Below are 22,010 nucleotides of genomic sequence, written 5' to 3' on the forward strand. Positions count from 1 at the left end.
TGCGTCGTAACCAACTCACCTATGCCCCAGGGGCAACTCAAGCCAACTCGAACTTAGTTAACCTTGGCCAAATATCGATTGCACCAACATCTCGTCCTGTAATCTCTCAGTTTGTCTCATGCAATCTTCTTCGATCTCTATGGACCTTGAGTCATCAAGCTGTCAACCTAGCTGCGCTAGGTCAATGTTCCAGAGCTACTCTAATGCCATCTTAGTACTCCTCATCTTATGGTCCCTTGGATGTCCTATATCATCCTTCTTTAATCTCTTTTGACCTCCAAACCACTAAGTATCTCGCCTTGGCCCCAACAACACGTGTGTTTTTGCAATGTTGTACACTAAATCACATACACATCAAATACACAAGCTAATGTTTAACTTAAATCCTCTATCCAAATATCAAAATCCAAGGTCACACTGAACCATTTGCAAAACGATCACATTGATTTTAAAACTTCCCTATACAAGTGGATACAATGCTCAAAGATCTCCAAAGGCTTGGACAAAGGTTGAGAGCATCAACTCAAGCTCTCTTGGTACTCTCATTCTTAACTTTACATTTATCTTCTTTGAGAGGAGTGTTTTAACTTATAAACATCTAGAGCTTAGATCATAAGAGGTTTGTCCCATTATCTCTTTTGAAGGGATAACTATTAGTGGAATCTTTAGGAGAGTGACTCAACAACGAGTCATAGGTCCTAGTGTAGGAATAAGATCTCCAAACCATATTAAATGCATGTATTAATTCACTTCAAACCAACTAAATTGAAGGTAACCGGTCCGGCCCCATATAAATTTCTGACCAACCACCAGGGTAAATTTGAAAAGTGCTCACGTTGAGACCACCGATAATCGACCTTCACGATCAATCCATCGCTATAGAGCATTATGCTCCATCTGAATATTAAAATCATGGACCGCAACATAACCGCTCCACCAAGTGGTACCCTGATCTGCCCAGATAATTGTACTTCATATTACTTCCTTTAATTTTTTCCGTCAAATAGAGAATATATATGTTCTAGTGGAAAATCCACCAATGGTCCTATCGTTGTATTGTGCCCATGGGCAAAAATAAAATAATGGTAGAGTTATGTTGATATGTGTAATATTTGTTGACTAATTGACTAAAAAAAATGATAATCCCAGTAGCCACATCTCTGGGGGAGGTCGGCCCGGTCCCACGGAAGTTTCCCACCGACCACCAGGGTAAATCAGGAAGCGCAAACGGCGGTCAATCCAGATGCCCAGCATCCTTTGATTGCGTTCCCCATTTGGAGGAAAATTCCTGCAAATACGCCGTAGTTGGGGATCGAACCGCGGGTCCCTGAGTTACAACCCGGATGTCCTACCGTTGCATCATTGCCCCGGGGACGTTGAATAATTGACTAAGCCTTTGACACATGGTGACTAAATGGCGTGAAATAGAAATGATAAAGTGTTTGACTAGGTAACAAAGTCATCCATGGAAAACAATTATCACTATATTTTTTTTAAAAAAAAAAACTTGTTCTTGGTCTTCTCTCATTTAGGAAATGCCCTCCATCCATTATCCACGTTTCATTAATGCATATGTTGATCATGTCAATAGTGTGTTGATTCTAGTAAGTACCTTTGACAATGTCTTCATTCCAAGTTGGTTGAACTTAAACTTTGTCGAGGTTCGTGTTGGTCCCCTTCTAACCTCTTTTATTTTTAATATTTTCATACCTTTGTTTAAAGGTCCTTCTTGCTACTCGATGTTCGAAAGTCAAAGTCGATGTATGGACACTCGACTTGAAGGAAACCCGACTGGAAGGAAGTTGGCCAATAGGCTGATTCGATTTGTATCGAGCCGATTGTTCAATCGTGGTTATTTTACTAAATCATCCTATCTCTTAATCTTAGACGGGATCCGCTATAATTTAAATTAAATTAAGCATGTTTATTTTAACATGTTACAATAGTTATTATATATTTTATACCTATTATAATAATATTGAAATAATATTATACATTATAATTATTTCAGTAAAAGGTAGAATCTGCCAGTCTGCCACCTAGCAATCCTACACGGTCAATTCCACGATCATCTGTGAGGAGGTAAATCGGAAAGTTACAGCTGATCACTACGAGGGAGGACATTGTCTTAACTTCGTTGAGATTCGACTCTTGACCACTTCAGTAAATTTGTCCTATAATAACCAACTTAATCATGCTTCGGAGACTACTATGTTAATATTACCAAAAGGTAATTATTATACTATGTTGACGTTGCTCCACCTAATTAAGTTAAAGTTACAATTTTATCAAAAGGTACACTTAAGTTTAATATTTATAATAAAATATATATTTTTTCCTTTAAAATGCCCTTCTCATTAAAAAAAAAATAGGAGGTTGATCGTGGCTTGGCTGCAACTTTGCTACTAGAGGCCACGACGAGTCTGACCATGCAACATGGTTGGTCATCGCGTCGGCCATGACCGACCTGCCTACGATTGACCTAGCCACAATTTTAGAGTCAAAAGATCGAGACTAACAATGATAGGAGTGTCAAAAATATTATAAAAAAATATAAAATATTATTAAAAAAATCTCAATCCGAATCTGACTCAAATCCAAACTCATATAATCAACCCAATCAACTTGAATAACCTGATCTTGATCTATCTGGGAAAAAAAAATTTATACTATTTTCTTTAATAATTTTTTATTTTTATTTTAATATTTTTTTATTATTAGGCTAACATTCTATTATTATATACATGAGACATCTTCATTTTTAATTTTTAAAATAAAATTTAATTTAATTTTAAAAATTTTTAAATCTTAAATTTTAAGTCCGTTTGGATCCATCCCAATCCAATTCAATCTAAAAACCTCCAAGATGAATTCAAAATTTTTTAATTCTAATTTGATATTTTTTGAATTGTCTCAAATTAGATTGGAGAATTTCCTGTGGCCAAGGGCGGAGCCACACCTATTGTACCCGGGTGTAGCCCGGGGCATCCGACAGCAATGAGAAGAAAAAAGTTTAGATTTAGGGAGGAATGAAAATTTGTTTAAGAGCTAGTTTAGGGTATACAGTTGGCATAATCTAAAAGTTTGAATCATCCTGGATAAATCATCCTGACTGACTCCGGCCTTACCTGTGGCTTTGAATCCTTCTTGATCGTGTCTTTTGTCTATGTTTCTTTTTCAAAATCACAATCGAATCTAACTACTTGTTAGTTACGCACAAACGTCCGACCCAAGTCACGCCTAGATACGCGGGGAATCCAACGGCCACGCAGCTTTCGCCCGATCAGTCAACCACGTCATTTATAAAGAGAGGTCCCACGCGGTTCTCATAAGTGTCAACCCCAAACACGTGGCAGCCTCCCATTCGTCAAATCGTCACCCTCCGCATCGCTCGTCTTCGTCCAATCCGTCCGCCAAACAGGCGGCATCGTCCTGCTTCTACCTTGGGCCCCACGCGGCGACGGACCAGTTCAAGAGCAGGGTAATTCATCACTTTACCATCGAAATGTCCGTATATGGGGCGAAAAAAAGCAGAATTCTTTTTTTAAAAAAATATATTATAGAATATTTTATTTAAAAAATAATATTTATAATCAATAATATAAATGAGTGTTATAATAATTACATATTAACAATATTTAATTTTTTTGAACATATTTAACAAATAAATTTTATTTTAAAATTTTAAATAAAAGTAAATTTGAATGTAATGAGTACATGATATGATATGTAGATCCTATGTTTTTTTTTTAAAATGTGATATATATTAACATTCAAATCAATATAATGCATCTACATTGATATTAATGTATAGGTATTAAGTATTATAACATCCAAATAATATTACAATTAATGTAGATAGATGTTATAATATCTACATATATATTAACCGTCAATTCTTTTAATGCAGTTAATATGAATGAATGTATTTATTTATTTAATATAAAATAAAAATAAAAATATAATTAGTGGATAATAAAAATATTATATTTTTATAAAAATAATATATATTAACGTTCAAATTAATACGGATGCTTATAGAACTACTCTATAACTATTATAATATGTATTAGTTAATATAATACTGTTGTAATAAAAAGTATTTTGATATAATAATATTTTATATATAATAATTTTAATTAAAATAAAATACTTAATTTTATTTTAATACATAATAATATACTTAATTTTATTTTAATCAAATAATATGTTATATATTTTACTTTTGATTAAAATAAAATATTTTGATCGGTGTTTGACTAATCCATCAAAATTCAAAATCCATCATATAGAGGAGTGGAACGGATCGATCCACTAACTTAGCAGGTTGAAAAATCTTTAATCCAACTCAATCAAAAATGAATTGCGAGTTAGACGGTCAATCCACACACCTCTCAAAAAATAAGAAATAAAAAAAATATTAAAATTTTTAAATTTGAATTACCATTTAAATAGATCTTTTAAATTTAAATTGTAATTTAGAAATTGAGATCATTAATTTATTGAATTTTCTATTTTAATTTTAAATTAAAAAAATAAATAAATTTTTTCAAGTCACGAGTCAATTTAAATCCGCCATGGATCAATCTACACGGGCTACGAGTCTAGACAGATTGATCTATCTTAAAATAAATTTATAAAATTTTAATTTAATTTATCTAAATTATTTAAGGATGAATTAATTCGACAGATCTAATTTAAATTAACGGCTGTATATTGCGGTTTAATTTTCCCCTAGGAAACGGCCGTAGGAGAGTAAAACCAGAGAGGTTGCTTCGCACGTGATCAGTCGCCGGCGACTCGGCCGACGTGGATGGATGGTTTAGAAGAAAATAATAAATAAATAGAAAAAATAATTAATTAATGATTTTTTTATTTTTTGACCATTTCTAGCTTCTTCCTTCTCTGCTCCTCCTCGTCGTCGTCGTCGTATAAAAGCCCCGCGCCTTCTCTCTCTAACGCTCGGAGCAAGCAAGCCATTCCAAAGGAAGCCTCTCTCTCTCTCTCTCTCTCTCTCTCTCTCTCTCTCTTCTCAGCCAATGGATCACGATCGGGAAGCGGAGCAGGAAGAGGTCGCCGGCGAAGAGGAGTTTGGTGGAGAGAAGAATGAGCTACCTGAAGGAGGTGGAGATTGTCCCGCCGCACTCCCGTCTTCCCCTGCCAGAGCCCCCCGCTGGGCTTGCGAAGGAGAGCTCTATCGGGCCGGACGAGGAGCGGCGACCCATCGGACGATCCGCCTCCCTCAATTCCGCCGTCGAGTTCATCCGCGACAGGAGCAGCGTCTTCTCCGCCGCCATCGCGAGGCGGATCTCGTCCTCCTTGAAGGAACCGCCGCTGCTCGACGGCAAGTGCGACGACCCTGCTGCGCCACCCGTCACGGAGTTTCACCTCCAGGGTCTCAAGGTCGTCGTGCGGGTCAAAGGAGAGAGCGAGGCGGAAAGGGAAGGCGTCGAGATCAAGGGCCGGGTCAGCTTCTTCTCCCGCTCCGGCTGCCGCGACTGTGGAGCCGTCCGATCGTTCTTCCGCGAACGGGGCGTCCCTTACGTCGAGATCAACTTGGACGTGTTCCCGGAGCGGGATCTGGAGCTGGTGAGGCGGACCGGGAGCGCCGCCGTGCCGGCTATCTTCTTCAACGAGAAACCGCTGGGAGGACTGGTGGCGCTCAATTCCCTGCGGAACAGCGGGGAGTTCGATCGGCGCCTGCGAGAGATGGCCGGGCGGCGGTGCCCGGACACAGCGCCACGGGTTCCTGTTTACGGATTCGACGACGAGGAGGAGCTGAAGGGGGAGCGGCCTGACGCCATGGTTGCCGTGATGCGAGTGCTACGGCAACGTCTCCCTATCCGGGACCGGATCACCAGGATGAAGCTCGTCAAGAACTGCTTCACCGGCAGCGAGGCGGTGGAAGCCCTCATCGACCACCTCGACTGCGGCCGCAAGAAGGTAACTCGCCCTCCCTATCCCTCTTCTTCTCAATCCAATTTCACCCGTTCGATTAGAATTATACGGCTAGGATGACGATCCGATTCCGGAAACACTAGAGTGGATGCGAGAGGGCTGAGGCAATGACTTCGTAGTGGTCAATTACAGTTTCTCGATTTACCTCCTATTCGATTCCGAAAACAAGAGCGGATGCGAGAGGGTGCTTGGTTGAGGCAATGACTTCGTAGTGGTCAATAGTTCAACTCGAGTTTCTTGATTTACCTCTTCATAAATGGTCGTGAGGCCAATCGTGTGAAGTCATTCAGGTGGTGAATTCTATCTTTTGCTTAAAAGAAGAGAAAGTTGCTTGGTTGGTTGAGTCCATTGGCCGGGCCGGTCCCATAGTCTTGCTTCTTTGGTGTTGGTTTTTTCCATGGTTCCATAGATTAGGGTTGAGCAAAAGATTGATTATATCTGAATTTTTATTTTTTTTAAATAGCAATTTTAAATTCTACGAATCGATTAAATTGAAAGTAATCAATTGACTGATATATCTGAATTAGACGCAATTCGATTGATAAATCAGTTCTGATTCGTAGGTCCAATATGAATCGATTGATAAGAAAAGTTTGATTAATTTGGTAACTGATCGAATTAATTAATTTTATATCGGTTCGGGTTGTTCAATTTTAGTAGCAAAGTTTAGTCGGTTCGATTTGTCCAAAAAAAAAAGTTTGGTCGGTTTGGTTTTAAATGGATCACTCCTCTTACGTAAGATAGTTTAGTCGGTTCAATTTATCAAGAAAAAGTTTGATATACTCGGTTTCAGTTTGTTTGGTTTGGTCAGTTCGGTTTTGAACGGATCGCTCCCCCTACATAAGATACCCGAGAAAGGATAGCCTGATTTACAAAGCATCCACCATATAGATCAGACCCCATTAGGTTAGCGTAAGTAGTTTTATCTTGTATCGCACGAGGTTGTTTATGTAACTTGAATCTAGAACAACTTACAACATGTCCTCATCCTATTTGTTTCAACATCATTCCATAGGCTTCTTTCATAAGCAATAGATGCTTATGCTGATACAATGTCTAACTAGGACAATAAAAACACATTATTTCCCAACTTCTTCTACATCATATCCATTTTATCATACCAGTCGTTGAATTGGTCTACAATTTGGTTTACTACAGGCAGTCGAGATCGGTAAAGAGCTCGCGAGGAAGCACTTCATGCATCATGTATTCCGGTGAGTGTTATGATGAATGCACTTATTTCGGCGAACTACTAGCTTATTTGCAATGACAATTGATTCATACAGGGAGAATGACTTCGAGGATGAGCATAATCATTTCTACCGTTTCTTCGAGCATGAACCATCGATTCCTAGATGCTTCAACTTCAGGGGAGCAACAAATGATAATGAACCCAAGCCAATTCAAACGGTTGGGCACAAGCTTACTAAGCTAATGCAAGCAATTCTTGAAGCTTTTGCGTCTAATGATCGGCGCCATTTGGACTATGGTCGTATAGGTACCAGTGAGGAGTTCCGAAGGTATGTGGGTTCTTGGTGTTGTTGTTACATTTCGCGTTCGCAATGTGCTTTCTTTGTCGCATTGTATGATCGTTCGCAGAACTGACTTAAATGAAGGTATCTTCAATCAATGTGTTAGGTAGACTACCAATTTATCACATTTTTGTTGAGGTTCCTTACACCTTAAATTTTAGGTCTTCGAAATTTTCTATCACATTTTTATTGAGGCCTAAAGCTAAGGAACTGAAATGAAATAACTGAAAAAAGGAGGGAGGAAATTTGAAATTTGAATCGTGCAACGAAAGAAGGATCTAATCTTCTTATGTGTAGAACCTCTTTTCTTTGGTTTGGAAAACAACTAGTCAATTCCGATAGAAAGTATGTTCTCTTAGAATAGTAAAGCAGCCTTTTCCGTCATTTTCCTTCATTGGGCTCCTCCGAATTTGATCGATATGCTATAGTTGTCGGGATTACAATTGAAGTCTCACATTGAAAATTTAGAGTTCAATTTCATTTTAGCATTACTAAAACAAATTGAGCCTAAATTTAAGTTTGAAATTGGATTAATAGGTTAATCTAATTGGATCTTAAACATATTGGATTAATAAGTTAACCTAATATGAGTTTGAGTTTTTCAAATAAACCCAAACCAAATAAAGATCATATTGGATATGCATGAAAATAATATTATATATATATATATATATATATATATATATATATATATATATATATATATCTTATTAAATGAAATAATAGTTTTTGAACAAGATCTTATCTGATAAGATCGTATCAACCCTAAAAGTTAGAGTTCAATTTCCTCTTTATATAATAGCTAGCACTAAGGTGTGAGTTACAGAACACTTCAATTGTGCTCGTGAGACTACTTTAGAGGCATGAACACAAATCGGCTTGACTATAAAGGTAACTTTCTATACCAACGACTAATTAAAATTCGCAATAGCACTCAACAGCAGTCTCATGTGGAAATATATAAACAATTAGTTCAATACACCAAGAGAAAAGCAATAGGTGTTTCTGATGCCTTTCCCCTTATGTCCTCTTATCTGTTATCGCTTAATGTGTGGTAGGATTTTGCAATTGCTTACTGAAAGAAGAGACTACAAATGATCTTGGCATCTGATTATATCTGTTCTCACTCGAATATTCGACTTCGGTTCGGTATATTTTATTTTGAAAGTGATCGTATAGTATCTGAAGTTGGGTTCATCCTAATCAAGTGATTGAGTAGTCTGATTCATGGTGAATTTGGTATATATGTTGTGCAGATATGTTAACCTCGTTCGAGATCTGCAACGGATCGATATTTCGAGCCTTTCAGCTGAGGAGAAGCTGACTTTGTTCTTGAACTTGTATAATGCAATGGTGATCCATGCAATGGTGATCAGAATTGGGCAACCAGGGATGATTGACAGGAGGGCTTTCTTTACTGACTTCCAATATATAATTGGAGGCTTTCCTTACTCACTTTCGTCGATCAAGGATGGCATCCTTCGATCAAACAGAAGGCAGCCTTACTCATTGGTGAAGCCATTCAGTGCCGGTGACAAGCGGCTAGAGGTATTATCAACTTTATTTAACTGAATTCCTACTGATACTATCATTGTCGATGAGGAAGTGTGCTAAAATATAGTCAATTCCTTTAGTTGGCTCCTGATAAGGTAGTGAATCCTTTGATCCATTTTGGCTTATGCAATGGAACCCGTTCGAGTCCAACGGTAAGGTTCTTCTCTACCCAAGGTGTTGAAGTTGAACTCCGACACGCTGCAAGGGAGTTCTTTCTTCGCGGGGGCGCGGAGGTGGATCTCGAGAAAAGGATAGTCCATCTCAACAAGATCTTCAAGTGGTATGTTTTCTCGATAATTTTGCCTATATAACGGGCATACTTTAGGGTGATCATGATCGTTATCGGTTTTAAAATCACAATTAAGTGAAAGCAATTGAATCACATATAACCTCACCACAATGATTCTTAGGGAGAAAATATATCAAATGATGGTATATAATGAACCTTGCACATCTTCGTGCCGGTTCACTAGCAATTATTCACTAGTTTCCTATGTTTCGGTGCCGCTTTGTTAACTTGCTCGAGGTTCATGATACAGGTATAGTGCGGACTTTGGACAAGAAAAAGATGTCCTCAAGTTGATCTTAACTTACTTGGATGCAACTAAAGCTGGTCTTTTGACTCATCTTCTGAACGACGGAGGTCCTATCAAAATATCCTACCAAAACTTCGATTGGTCCTTGAATTGTTGATGGCTCTATACGATAATACCATTCGTAGCACCGAGATAGCGGCAAGTATCCATGAGATAGAAAATGTTGTTTGAAAATGTTGTGTGTGTGTGTGTGTGTATTTATAATTTGACAATGTAGGAAGGATCAATTCAATCACTTGCCTCATGCCTCTCAAGAAAGATGTAGTAGAGCATGTATGAATGCATTATGATCTTTTATACAAATGTAGTTTAAGTATCTTTTTGTTTACGAAGTTTTTTATGTCATACCGTTTAAGTCGTCTTCTAAGTTTGCGAACAAATACCGTTTAAGAGAGGGATCGGAAGAAAGCTTTCTCGACTTAGTTGATCTAAAATTAGGGGATAGGGAAAGGATGAATACTTTAATCTTGACTATTTTTTATCATCCTCTCAAAATAGAAAAGAACGACTCTTCGATGAGGCAATACTGACAACAATGAGCCGACAATCACAACACCGAGTCAATAGCAAGCTCGTGAGCTCATGGCCATGGCCTAGCCACAATCTCACGGTCGCGCCGTGCGCCACTTCCTTGTCTTTCCATTTCATTTATGTTTTCTCATCTTTTCCTCATTCCTTCCTTTACTTTTCAATAGTTGATCTTTCCCGCCATTGATCTTTTCCTTCTTTTATCGATCGTCTCAAGTAAACAAAGCATTAGTGAAGTTTGCATATGCCCCTTAAGCAATTGAAAGTTGTGACAATGCTTGATTTATACACACTTTTGTTTGATGATGCCCTCCTAATGTTATGCCCCCAAAGAGTTAGCGACACACTTTTGTTTTTGTATACCGAATCTCAATCACTTTAGGAAGTGGAAATCATGACATGATTCCGACTAAAAACTTTAACCTGACCTAACGAAATCTAATTCTAAGTAGCATAAGTCTAAGACGTATTCTTTTCTTACTCTTAGGTTTTGTATTTATAGTCCATAATCTACCTAGTAAAGATACATCGTATATAGAGATGAACTACTCACAATCCATCAAAAACAAAGTGAATCATAAAAATATATGAATATATAGCCGACTTATAATCAACTTGATAAAGATAGTGTGAGATAGACAAACCAGTGTCATTGCCCACAACAATGGTATCCAAGCCCGCATATGGAGAATGGAGAGAGAGATTGGCTAGATCAGTGGTCACATGGTGAGAGGCGCCAAAGTCCATGAGCCATTCTATGTGTACAAGGTTAGCAAGCGAGTGAGAAGTCGTGTGAGCCTGAGGAGCAGCGTAGGACGGGCGAGGAGGGGTCCTTGTTGTTGTGGAGTCCATGATAGATATTGATAAGAAGTGCAACGCTTGGCTGAATGACCAATGACACCACAAAGCTGGCATCGCCCTTGGTAAGGGCGCGAGTTGTGGACGGCGGTGGAAGACCGTGGTTGCCAAGGACTCGGAGAACGGGGGTGAGAGAGTTCTTTGTAATTGTTGTCAAGGCCATTGAGGACTTTGAGGGTGAGGTCTTCATCATCAACAGGGGCGTTCATGAGGGCAAGAGCATTCACAACGCACTTGATGTCTTGCATGAACTTAGCGATAGATTTCAATCCTTTGACAGGATTGGAGATCTAAGCTTTGAGTTGCAAAATCCGACCACGACTAGGAGCAACATAGGTCTTTGCAAGAGTGGTCCAAGCATCAAGAGATGTTTTGGAAGCAGCAATGAATGAAATCAAGATAGGCGAGAGAGCACCAATGATAGCGTTGAGAAGTAATTAGTCTTGATGGATCCAAAGCAAATAGTCAAGGTTGAGGACTATGGAATTACCTTAAGTGATGGTGGAAGGCGGGCATGGATTGGAGCCATCAACGTAATCCATGAGATCATAACCAATAAGGAAAGATTGAAACTGAAGCCGCCAAGCTAGATAAGGTAAGTTTCAAAGGGGCTTGGGCTGTTACGTTAATGATAATGAGATTGTGTGAAGGGGATGATGCATTAGTTATCATGGTGGAGATGATGGAGGCAGTAGAGGAGGTCGAGGAGGCCATTAGCGTAGGTTTTGGAGGAATTATGGGTGTGAGCCAAAGACTTTGATACTATACAAGGTTTTGAAAACAACTTGAATATTATTGATCATGATAATAAGATTATAGACATGTCCATCAAATCTAAATAAGTAAGAAATAAATTTCTAATTTAGATAATTATTTACATAGAATAAAATCAATTAAAGATGACAACTAAATCAAATCAAATATTCACAAATATATTCATATCTAATCTAATACCTATGACGGTTGAACTATTGGTGATGCTGAATCACTGAAAGTCACTATGCTTTATGAATGTACTTAGTAAATAGAATATAGGATTAGATCGTCCATTCCGATTTTTTTTTTTTCTTAAGTTTTAGGTATATAGTTTAAGTATATCCGAAGAGTCCATTTGAAAATATCCTATTTTTTCTCTTTTTTCCCTAAAAAACAGTAGAGATAATTATGAAACATATTATATTAAAATAGTTAATTTGGAAATATATTAATTAATTATTCTTTTCCATAAAAAACGGCAGAGATTTGCGATCAGATCATGGCTATAAGTTCTCGTTGCCAAGTCTTTCCATGGAGATCTTCTTCTTCTTCTTCTTCCTTCCGCAGAGAACAGAAGCAAGCAGAAGGCATAATGCCGATCATCTCGTTCAAGGTGGCGAATGCGTCCGAGTACCTGGCCATCACCGGCTGGGGCATCGACGACATCCGTCTGGCGAAGAAGGCGTGGGTGTTCCTCGGCCAGTCGTGCGCCCGCTTCGACGTCTCTCCGGTGAACTACACCTTCCAGGTGGAGGCCATGAGCTCCGAGAAGCTCCCTTTCATCCTCCCCGCCGTCTTCACCATCGGCCCCCGCACCGACGACGTCGAGAGCCTCGTCCGCTACGCCCGCCTCATCGCGCCCTGCGACAAGAACTCCGCCCACGTCAAGGACCTCGTCCAGGGCGTCATCGAGGGGGAGACGCGGGTGCTGGCCGCCTCCATGACCATGGAGGAGATCTTCAGGGGCACCAAGACGTTCAAGCAGGAAGTGTTCGGGAAGGTGCAGCTGGAGCTCAACCAGTTCGGCCTCATCATCTACAACGCCAACGTCAAGCAGCTCGTCGACGTCAAGGGCCACGAGTACTTCTCCTACCTCGGCCAGAAGACGCAGCAGGAGGCGGCCAACCAGGCCAAGGTCGACGTCGCCGAGGCGAGGATGAAGGGCGAGATGGGCTCCAAGGAGCGCGACGGCCGGACGCGGCAGAACGCCGCCAAGATCGACGCGGAGACGAAGGTGTACTCGAAGCAGAGGGAGGGGGAGGGCAGCAAGGCGGAGGCCAAGGTCCAGACCGACGTCATGGTGTACCAGGCCGAGCGAGAGGCGGAGGTTGCGGCCGCCAATGCGCAGCTCGCCGTGAAGAAGGCGGAGTGGGTGCGCAGGGCCAAGGTGGCCGACGTCGAGGCCGCCAAGGCCGTCGCCATCAGGGACGCCGAGCTGCAGCTCGAAGTGGAGAAGAAGAACGCTTTCTGCCAGACGGAGAAGCTCAAGGCCGAGCTCCTTAGCAGAGCCACCGTCGACTACGAAATTAAGGTAAATTTCAAAACACCAATGTACGGACGGATTCTAATTTTGGCTATCTTTTTTATTAGATTTGATATTCTGTGCGACTCCGTGGACGACACAGCCGATTCATCACCGCCACCCTCGCTGCCGTCTGACCACCGTCGACTGCCAGCCCAGGCGCGATCGATGCGCCGCTCGCCGTCGCTTCGGCCGGCATCGGATTCCAGCCGGATTGTGATCAGAATCCGACGCAACGACCGAAACGTCGACTGACAGTGTCACGCGTCATTTCCGACCAAATCGCGTCGGATTTCGACCAAATCGCGATTGGAGACCTACCGAGGAAGGATCGGTGTGCGACAGCGGTCCTTCCTCATCTAGTCTCCGACCGCGATTTGATCGGAATCCGACTGCGACATATTTGGCCGGAATTCGACCGCAATTTGGCTAGAATCCGACCGCGATTTAATCGGAATCAACGCGTGATTTGGCTGAAATCTGACTGTGATTCCGGTCGAAATCCGACTGCGATTTGGCCGGAAATCAGGGCGTGCCATTGCCGGCCGCGTTTCCGACCAAATTGCACCGGATTTCACCTACAATCCGGCCAGAATCTGATGTCAACCGACGAGTCGATGAGCGGCGTGTCGATCGCGCCCGGGCCGGCGGTCGGACGTTGCGCAGTAGCGGCGGTGGCAACGGCGGGGGGGTCAGGTGTGGAATACTGTACATTCCATATTTGGACGGTCAGATCTGCACGCGATCGCGTGATGGACGGTGGATCGGCATGGCACACACAAGCGCGCACGAGAAAGTCGCGCAGAATATCAAACTCATTTTTTATATATATTTTATTTTAAACCCTAATTACTTCCGGTCTGCAGGTTCAAGAAGCGAACTGGGAGCTGTACAGGAAGCAAAAGGCGGCGGAGGCGGCGCTGTACGAGCAAGAGAAGCAAGCGGAGGCTCAGCGCGCGATCGCGGAGGCCAACTTCTTTACTCTGCAGCAGCAGGCCGACGGCGCGCTCTACGCGAAGCAGAAGGAGGCGGAGGGGATCCTCTGCCTGGCGGAGGCGCAGGGCGCGTACCTGCGCACGCTGCTGGAGTCGCTCGGCGGGAACTACGCGGCGATGAGGGACTACCTGATGATCGACGGCGGCACCTACAAGGAGATGGCGAGGATCAACGCGGAGGCGGTGAAGGGGCTCAACCCCAAGATCAGCATCTGGTCCAACGGCGGCGCCGGCGCGGAAATGGCCGGCGACGGTGGCCAGAGCAGCGGCGGCGTGTCGTCGGCCATGCGGGACATGGCCGGGGTGTACCGCATGCTGCCGCCGCTGTTGGAGACGGTGCAGGAGCAGACGGGGATGCTGCCGCCGCCGTGGATGGGGAAGTTGGACTCGCCGGCCAATTAATTAATTCCTTATTTAGAAATTTTCGTTTTTTTTTTTGCTTTTTTTGGGAAATTTCAATTTGAGCTTGATTCAGTTGTAGTTGAAGACTTTTATTGCTTTTGTTAAAATAATAAAGTATTTAGAATAATTAATTAGTGTAGTTTAATAATATTTAATTTATATTAATTAATTAAAATTGAAAGTTAATGCTATCGTAATAAAAAAGTCTCTTAAAAACTTTATCATTTATTAAAATGCAATAAAAAATATTTTTAATATATAAAAAAATGTGGAAATTCTTTTTAAACACGAGGTTTAAAATAAGAAATATTTTTCAAAAAAATTTGTTAAAGACTTAAGTTGAGAAGGGTTTTCAAAATTTTATGATAAAATATTATAAATGTTTAGAAAGACATCCAGTGATTTATTTGAGTTGTCTTCGCTAAGTATTAACCATTGTTTAATCAATTAATTCATTATTCTTGGATTCATTGTTCTTTAAGTCAGAAAATATCCTCCCTACAATGGTCAATTATAATTTCTTGAATTACCTTTTTATAGATAATTATGAGATCGATCATACTATTTCTACAATTGAGAAATACACTAACCTTTCTGCGTTGTTGTTTCTAGATTTACCTCCTCACAAATGGTTGTATAATTGAGATGGCGGATTCCACCTTTTTGCAGAAGAAAAATACATTTTTAAAACATAATTGAGTTAGTTATGACAAATAGATTTGTTTAAGTGAACAAATCGAATGAGAAGTCGAGACGAAGTCGAGGGATTGTCCTCCTCTGTCGTGACCAACTATAAATTTTTTAATTTACCTCCTTATAGATGATCGTGTGACTATATGAAACTGTTGGAGTGACAGATTTCATATTTTTACTAAAGAAAAGTTGGAAATGTTATACACAACAGTTTCCTTCACTAGCATCAATTACAGTCTTCAATTTTGGACACTACACCACAACAAAGATGATAACCACCGTATCCTAGCTATTTCAACTTCAAATCAATGCTGAATGCTCCAAACAAAAGAAGAAATTAAGCCATCGGCAAGAAGAAGAAGAAGAAGAAGAAGAAGAAGCAAACAATGCGATGATATATAACGAATCAGCAACGCTTCCGCCTGCTCCATGGATCGAATCATAACAGAAACAGGGGAGGTTGAACAGCAATGCGATATACTCTCGTTTTCCTATCTTTTCTCACCTTTTAGTCAGCATTGAACACCCTTGCGACACCGCAGTGCGCCTGCGTCGACGGTGATGGAGTCGATCATCGACGTGGATTTGGCTCCGAGGCTGGAAGCCTTGGCGTAGCTACCGGAGGCTCCAGCTCCGGAGGGGGTGAAGTACGCCCCGTTCAGCAGCAGGTCGCCTTCTGACCTCCAGTTCCAACTCTTCCACACGCTCGAATCCGTGTCCACTCTCTTGGTCACTTCCTTGGCGAAGGCGTTGGTAGGGGCGAGGTATCTGTTTGCCTGGCTGTTGATGGTCGGGTCGGCGCTGCCTCCGATGGCGTACATCTCCCAGTGCGTGTAGTCGTTGTTCACCACATGGAAGTAGCCGTGCCTGCACCTCGGCATTCTCTGAATTAAACCTTCTCCGAAGTGGTTGTAGGCGATGGTGACCTGCATGGCCTTGTCCTTGACGTAGGAATCACTGTGGCCCAGCAGCATCACCTGCGAACAAATCACAAATGGTGAGAGAGATCTTAGAGCAGCTCTGCATGTGCTAGTGCAGACCTCGTTGTGGTGGGTGAAGTAATTATTGGAGATGGTGATGGCGGTGGAACCCATAATGGCGTCGATGAGGCCGTCGGCGCAGTTGGAGAGGGAATTGTGGTCGACCCAGATGTGGCTGGCGCCGAATATGGAGACGCCGTCGCCGTCGGCGATGGTGCGCCAGCCGTAGTGGGAGGGGGAGCTGCGGACCATGGCGTTGCCGGTGGGCTTGCAGTCGTGGATGTGGAGGCCGTGGATGATGATGTTGGTGACGAATTGGATGGTGATGCAGGCGCCGTTGGCGATGTGCACGTTGGCGCCGCGGCCGTCGATGGTCTTGAAGCTGTTCATGATCAGCTCCTCGGAGAGGGTGATGACCATGTCGCGCTTGAACACGATCCAGAGGGGCTCCTCTTGGATGACCGCGTAGCGGAGCGTGCCCGGCGTGGGGTTCACGGGGTCGTCGTCCCCGGGGTCGGTCACCACGTAGATTTCACCTTCGCGGCCGCCGAGCGCGTTGCGGCCGAAGCCAATGCCGCAGTCGGCCAAGCGCTTGCGGTTCTTGTGCCACTCCGGGTCGCAGCGCCAGCAGTCGTCGATGGGGTTGCCGGTGGAGCACGACAAGTAGGCGAGGTTGCGACGAGCCGTGCTGTTCTGCGTCACCCTGTCAAAAGACAATTTCGAAAAGATGAGCGATGAGTTCTGATGAATTGGCTGCCCTTCAATTGGCTGCTCACAGGAGAATGAGCAGACCGGGCCATGTTCCAACCATGTCACAGCCATGGCAAGCTTATTTTGGGGCAATCCTTACACTGCAAAAGTGCTCAACGGTGAAAGGAATCAGAGGAAAGCGACAAAGTTCGATCATCAGTACGGAACCGAAGAAATTTTCAACTTCGATTACTCAATGAGGAGAAAATTATCCACGGTAGTAGCTTCAGCATCAAAATTTTCGACTTCGATTACTCGATGTATATTGTGACACGAAGAAATAGTAGCGGAATCCGAAGAAATTATCAAATATGGAGACTTACATGAGAACCTCAGCTGCGATCAGCTCCGGATCGTCGACCGCGCCCGCCACCGTTTGACGCTCGGCGGCACTGTAAAAAACCTTCGGATTGTAAGATTTAGGCAAATTCTTTGACCCAAAAAGGGGGGAAATCAATTTAAACAGATCGATGGATTGAAATTTCAAGAATGTAAGTCGGAAACGAGCACATTCGTAGATTACCAAAAACGCCATGCTAGTTCCTTCTTGATCGAAGGATTTATGACAAGTAGAGATTTGATTCGATTCGGTCACTATCACTTTTCGTCAAGAAAGCGGCAGGAAGGGCACAACAGAAAAGGTGAGTGAAAGATCCAGGATTCAGATTTGACTGACCTCTTCCCCATGGAAGCCGACTCGTTCGCCGGAGAAGCACTCGAGCCCCTCGAGGCCGCCGCCCCAGCACCCGCCCTAGAAAACCACAGCACATCTTCGTTAGCCCCAATTTTCAGTTGCAATTCTGCGAATTCACTTGCCGACGCTAGCCGTCTCTCATTCCAGTTCGACCGATCGATCTAAAGACTAACAATAGACTGAAACAAGAACAATTCATCCAAATCCACTTTGCTTTGAGGAAATCGAAGCCGAAAGGGGAACTGAAATCCCCCGATCCACACACATTGCGATCTCGTTTACGAAGAGAATGTACCTGGAAGCGGAGACGCCGCCGACTACGAGCAGCAGCGCGAGCCAGAGAAGCAGCAATGCCGGACGCCCCATCATCGATCCCGACGCCATCGCCGCTCTCCCGGCCACGCTCGCGGCCGCCATTTTTATAGCGACGCGAGCTCGAAACTCAACCACGGTTGGGTGGTGGGGTTTGGTTATCGAGTAGCCCGTACGGAACTAACCGCCACTAACGGAATCGCAAGCGGCACGGCAGTCGGCACGTGACGAGGGGCGAGCGGTGTCGGTTGGTCACGCGCGACGGGGGCTGGTTTTATTCCTCTCTCCTAACGCCCCTGGCGGTCGAACCGGGTGTGTCGGTCGACCAAACCGGACCGGACCGGACCCAACGCATTAGCCCGGCGTTTACTGTAGGGGATCCTTTACGGGGGGACAGAAAAGCGGAGGGAAACATGTGTGTGATGATTGATCAGTGGATAGAAAGAAGACCTTCCTCTGCCTTTGCTTGCTCGTCCCGCATGCGACTGTGTTAATCACTGGCTGGCATATGCGGTCTATTAGTTGATAACGTGAGAGCTTAACTTTATTAACTCTATTGATGCATTCAAAATTCACCTCCATGGTAGACATGTTGAAGTGGAAGCCTCTTCGGCATGTCGAAGGGTGCCGAATTATCTGATAAAGCTTCTCCGATGCTTAAATTAGTCTCCGGGTGTGTAAATGGACGAAAACAATGGAAAATGATAATAAAATAAAGAGATTAAGCTTGAGCCGAAATCCCATTCGGATAAAGCATGCACCTCCTTTATTGACCTACGCGACGATCAACGGATACGGGCTCGTATCTCTGTGCGGACATAACGCCCGTCAAGGACACTGCTCGAGCCAGCTCTCTATGTGGACATGATGCCTATCATAGGAAGTCACTTCGCTCGCCCGCTGCGACTCCTACTGCAGCAAGAGGCTCTTGTTGAGTTGACTTTTCCTGACCTCAACCTCCGATAATTCCTGATAGACACAGCACCGCCTATGTAGAAGATGACATTTGGTTAATGGTCCGACCATATCGGATGTACAAACCTACTGCGTGTTATCACCCTTGACACCCTACCTTCCACCGTGCGGTCAGTCAGTGGGCGATGCTTTGCTCATGCAGTCATCTTCAGGGCTCGTCTGGCTATCTGAGGGGCTCGTGCGATCGTCTACATAGCTCGCCTAGTTTTTCCTAAATTACAAAATACATCCCCAGTTCAATGCTACATTAATTTAACATGATGAATTTAAGCATATAGCAATACAACATAGCCAAACACTTACTAGCAAATTTTGATAGTCACCATTGAATTTCGAAAATACTTAGCAGCCAAACCATACATCTCTTCTCTTGTCAAGATCCAGCTTCCCTTTTTGTTTATTACTCATCCTAGAAAATTATTAAAAGAACGTAAATCAATTCAAATAATAGGAATAATATAGGACCGCTTGTCATTTCCGCTTATTAGTTCCAAAATATCAAGCAAGCAAGAATTATTTTCCAAAGTGATTGAAGAACATGACTAAATTATTTGCAATAAAAGTAAGGTTTCTAGTGAAGATTGCACAATAAAAATTTTGAAAATGATCAATAGAAGTGAAACATGATGACATACAAGGAATAATCATGTCATGCATAGCTATATGCCATTGTAACAACAAATAATAGATGGAACAGTGAGGGAAAATAAGGAACTATTGGACAAGGTTTAATTTTGATTTTTCTTGACAAAGAAAAAGGGGTGTGAAGAAATAATTCCATTAACTTTTGATGCTTTGACAAATCTTGTTCTGAGGGTGTGAATGGATTAAATCTAAGCTTCACCTAAGCTAAAAATTTATTATAGCTTAGGACCTTGCTTATGAGAGTTACTTCTTCACTTTAGTATCTAATCTACTCTCCGCTAGTTTGCACCCTGCACAATTGATGTAGACTTTTTTAGAAAAGCTTCTTCTTCAATGCTAAATGTGATTTGGCAAATTGTAGTAACTTTTTTCACATTGATGGATAAATAGAAATAGGCAATTGCTTACTTTTAACATCTAATAAAACTGTTTTTGTGAACAAAGTACTGTTATTTTTTAGAATATTTGAGTTACCTAATTAGTCAATGCTTACAAGGAAAATAACAATTTTGAATTGATCGATAAATATAAACTATGGAAGCATAGTCAAAAATATTAGATTGTGAAATTCTCTTCTAGTTCAACTTACACGACAAACAATTGACATCACAACTGGGTCATTGCAACGAAACAAGCAGATAATAATTACACAGATAAAACATAGATCTCATTATTAGAATTTTGATTTGAGAATTACCAAATTATATTGCCTCATCCATATTTTTTTTGTTGATATATGACCTCTAATTGCTCCATGCAATTTTAAGCTGTAAGAGGTTTTCAAAAAATGAAAGATCTTGAGACAAAAAGAAAAGAGAAAAACTTCTATATTTTTTTGTTGTTAGACATGTATGCTAATATCCACATAGATCTATACAAATTTTATAGCAATATGAACTACTAACTTCATTCGGAGTTCAATTAAAGTTCAACAAAGGAAAAAAAGAAGTCATATGAACTACCGAGTATTTATGAGTATTATGGACCAAATCAAAAGGGTATCAAGTTCATATTAATATTAACACTTTAGCAAAACAAAAGTGGAAAAAGAACAGATCTAAGATCCATATTAGAATGGAAAAAAAAGAAAAAAAATTAACATTTTACTCTTTGACTGAAATAGTTAGTATCGTCATACTACTGTAATTTTCATAATAATTTACCAAGATATATTTAAATTTAATTATCTAGTTATTTATTTATATATTTTATCGTAGTCATCCAAATTACAAAATACAGCACCATTTCAATGCTACGTTAATTGATGATGAATTTTAGCATATAACAATACAACATAGCCATGAACTTATTAGAAAAATTTGACAGTCCCCTTTGAATTTCAGAAATACTTGCAGCTAAACCATACATCTCTTCTCTTGTCAACATCCAGCTTCCCTTTTTGTTCATTACTGATCCTAGAAAAGTACTATAAGAAAGCAAATCAATTCAAATAATAGCAATAATATAGGACCGTTTGTCATTTATTGCTTATTAGTTCCAAAAAAAAGCAAACAAGAATATTTTCCAAAGTGATTGAAGAACATGACTAAATTTGTTGCAATAAAAGTAAGGTTTCTAGTGAAGATTGCATTATAAAAATTTTGAAAATGATCGATCGAAGTGAAACATGAAGGCATACAAGGAAGAACCATGTCACGCATAGCTATATGCCATTGTAACAATAAAAACTAGATGAAAAGTGAGGGAAAATAAGGAGCTATTGGACAACGTTTCAAAATTTAGATTTTTCTTGACAAAGAAAAAGGGATGTCCAGAAATAATTCTATTCACTTTTGATGCTTCGACCAATCTTGTTCTGAGGGTGTGAAAGGATTAAATCTAAGCTTCACTGAAGCTTAAAATTTATTGCGGCTTAAGACCTTGCTTATAAGAGTTACTTCTTCACTTTAGTATCTAATCTACTCTCTACGATATGCACCCTGCACAATTAATGTAGGATTCTTTAGAAAAGCTTCTTCTTCTTCAATGCTAAATGTGATTTGGTAAATTGTAGTAACTTTTTCCACTTTAATGGATAAATAGAACATGGTAATTGCTTACTTTAACATCTAATAAAACTGTTTTAGTGAGCAAAGAGTGTCATTTTTAAGAATATTTGAGTTTAGTCAATGCTTATCAGGAAAATAACAATTTAGAATGAAAGGATAAATATAAACCATGGAAACATAGTCAAAAAATATTAGATTGTGAAATTCTCTTCAAGTTCAACTTACAGGACAAACAAAGACTAAAGTGACAT

General features: G+C 41.4%; 2 protein-coding genes and 1 pseudogene across 2 annotated transcripts; 2 read left to right on the forward strand and 1 right to left on the reverse strand.

Moving 5' to 3' along the window:
- The first annotated feature begins 4,977 nt into the window (after window positions 1–4,977).
- LOC141843153 (uncharacterized) lies at window positions 4,978–9,950 on the forward strand (annotated as a pseudogene).
- Window positions 9,951–12,281: 2,331 nt separating this feature from the next.
- On the forward strand, window positions 12,282–14,832 carry LOC141842822 (flotillin-like protein 1). The gene is made up of 2 exons (XM_074730817.1): window positions 12,282–13,313; window positions 14,171–14,832. The coding sequence occupies exons 1-2, from the start codon at window positions 12,282–12,284 to the stop codon at window positions 14,699–14,701; spliced, it is 1,563 nt and encodes a 520-aa protein (XP_074586918.1). The 3' UTR covers window positions 14,702–14,832.
- Window positions 14,833–15,592: 760 nt separating this feature from the next.
- Window positions 15,593–18,235, reverse strand: LOC141842967 (putative pectate lyase 8). The gene is made up of 5 exons (XM_074730969.1): window positions 18,114–18,235; window positions 17,801–17,875; window positions 17,448–17,516; window positions 16,435–17,077; window positions 15,593–16,371 (listed from the first exon to the last, which is right to left on the reverse strand). The coding sequence occupies exons 1-5, from the start codon at window positions 18,233–18,235 to the stop codon at window positions 15,907–15,909; spliced, it is 1,374 nt and encodes a 457-aa protein (XP_074587070.1). The 3' UTR covers window positions 15,593–15,906.
- Window positions 18,236–22,010: the final 3,775 nt, after the last annotated feature.

The sequence above is a fragment of the Curcuma longa genome, chromosome 12, assembly GCF_044706935.1.
Source record: "Curcuma longa cultivar G26 ecotype Majalengka, Jawa Barat chromosome 12, ITB_CL_G26_1.1, whole genome shotgun sequence".
Classification (NCBI taxonomy): Eukaryota; Viridiplantae; Streptophyta; class Magnoliopsida; order Zingiberales; family Zingiberaceae; genus Curcuma; species Curcuma longa.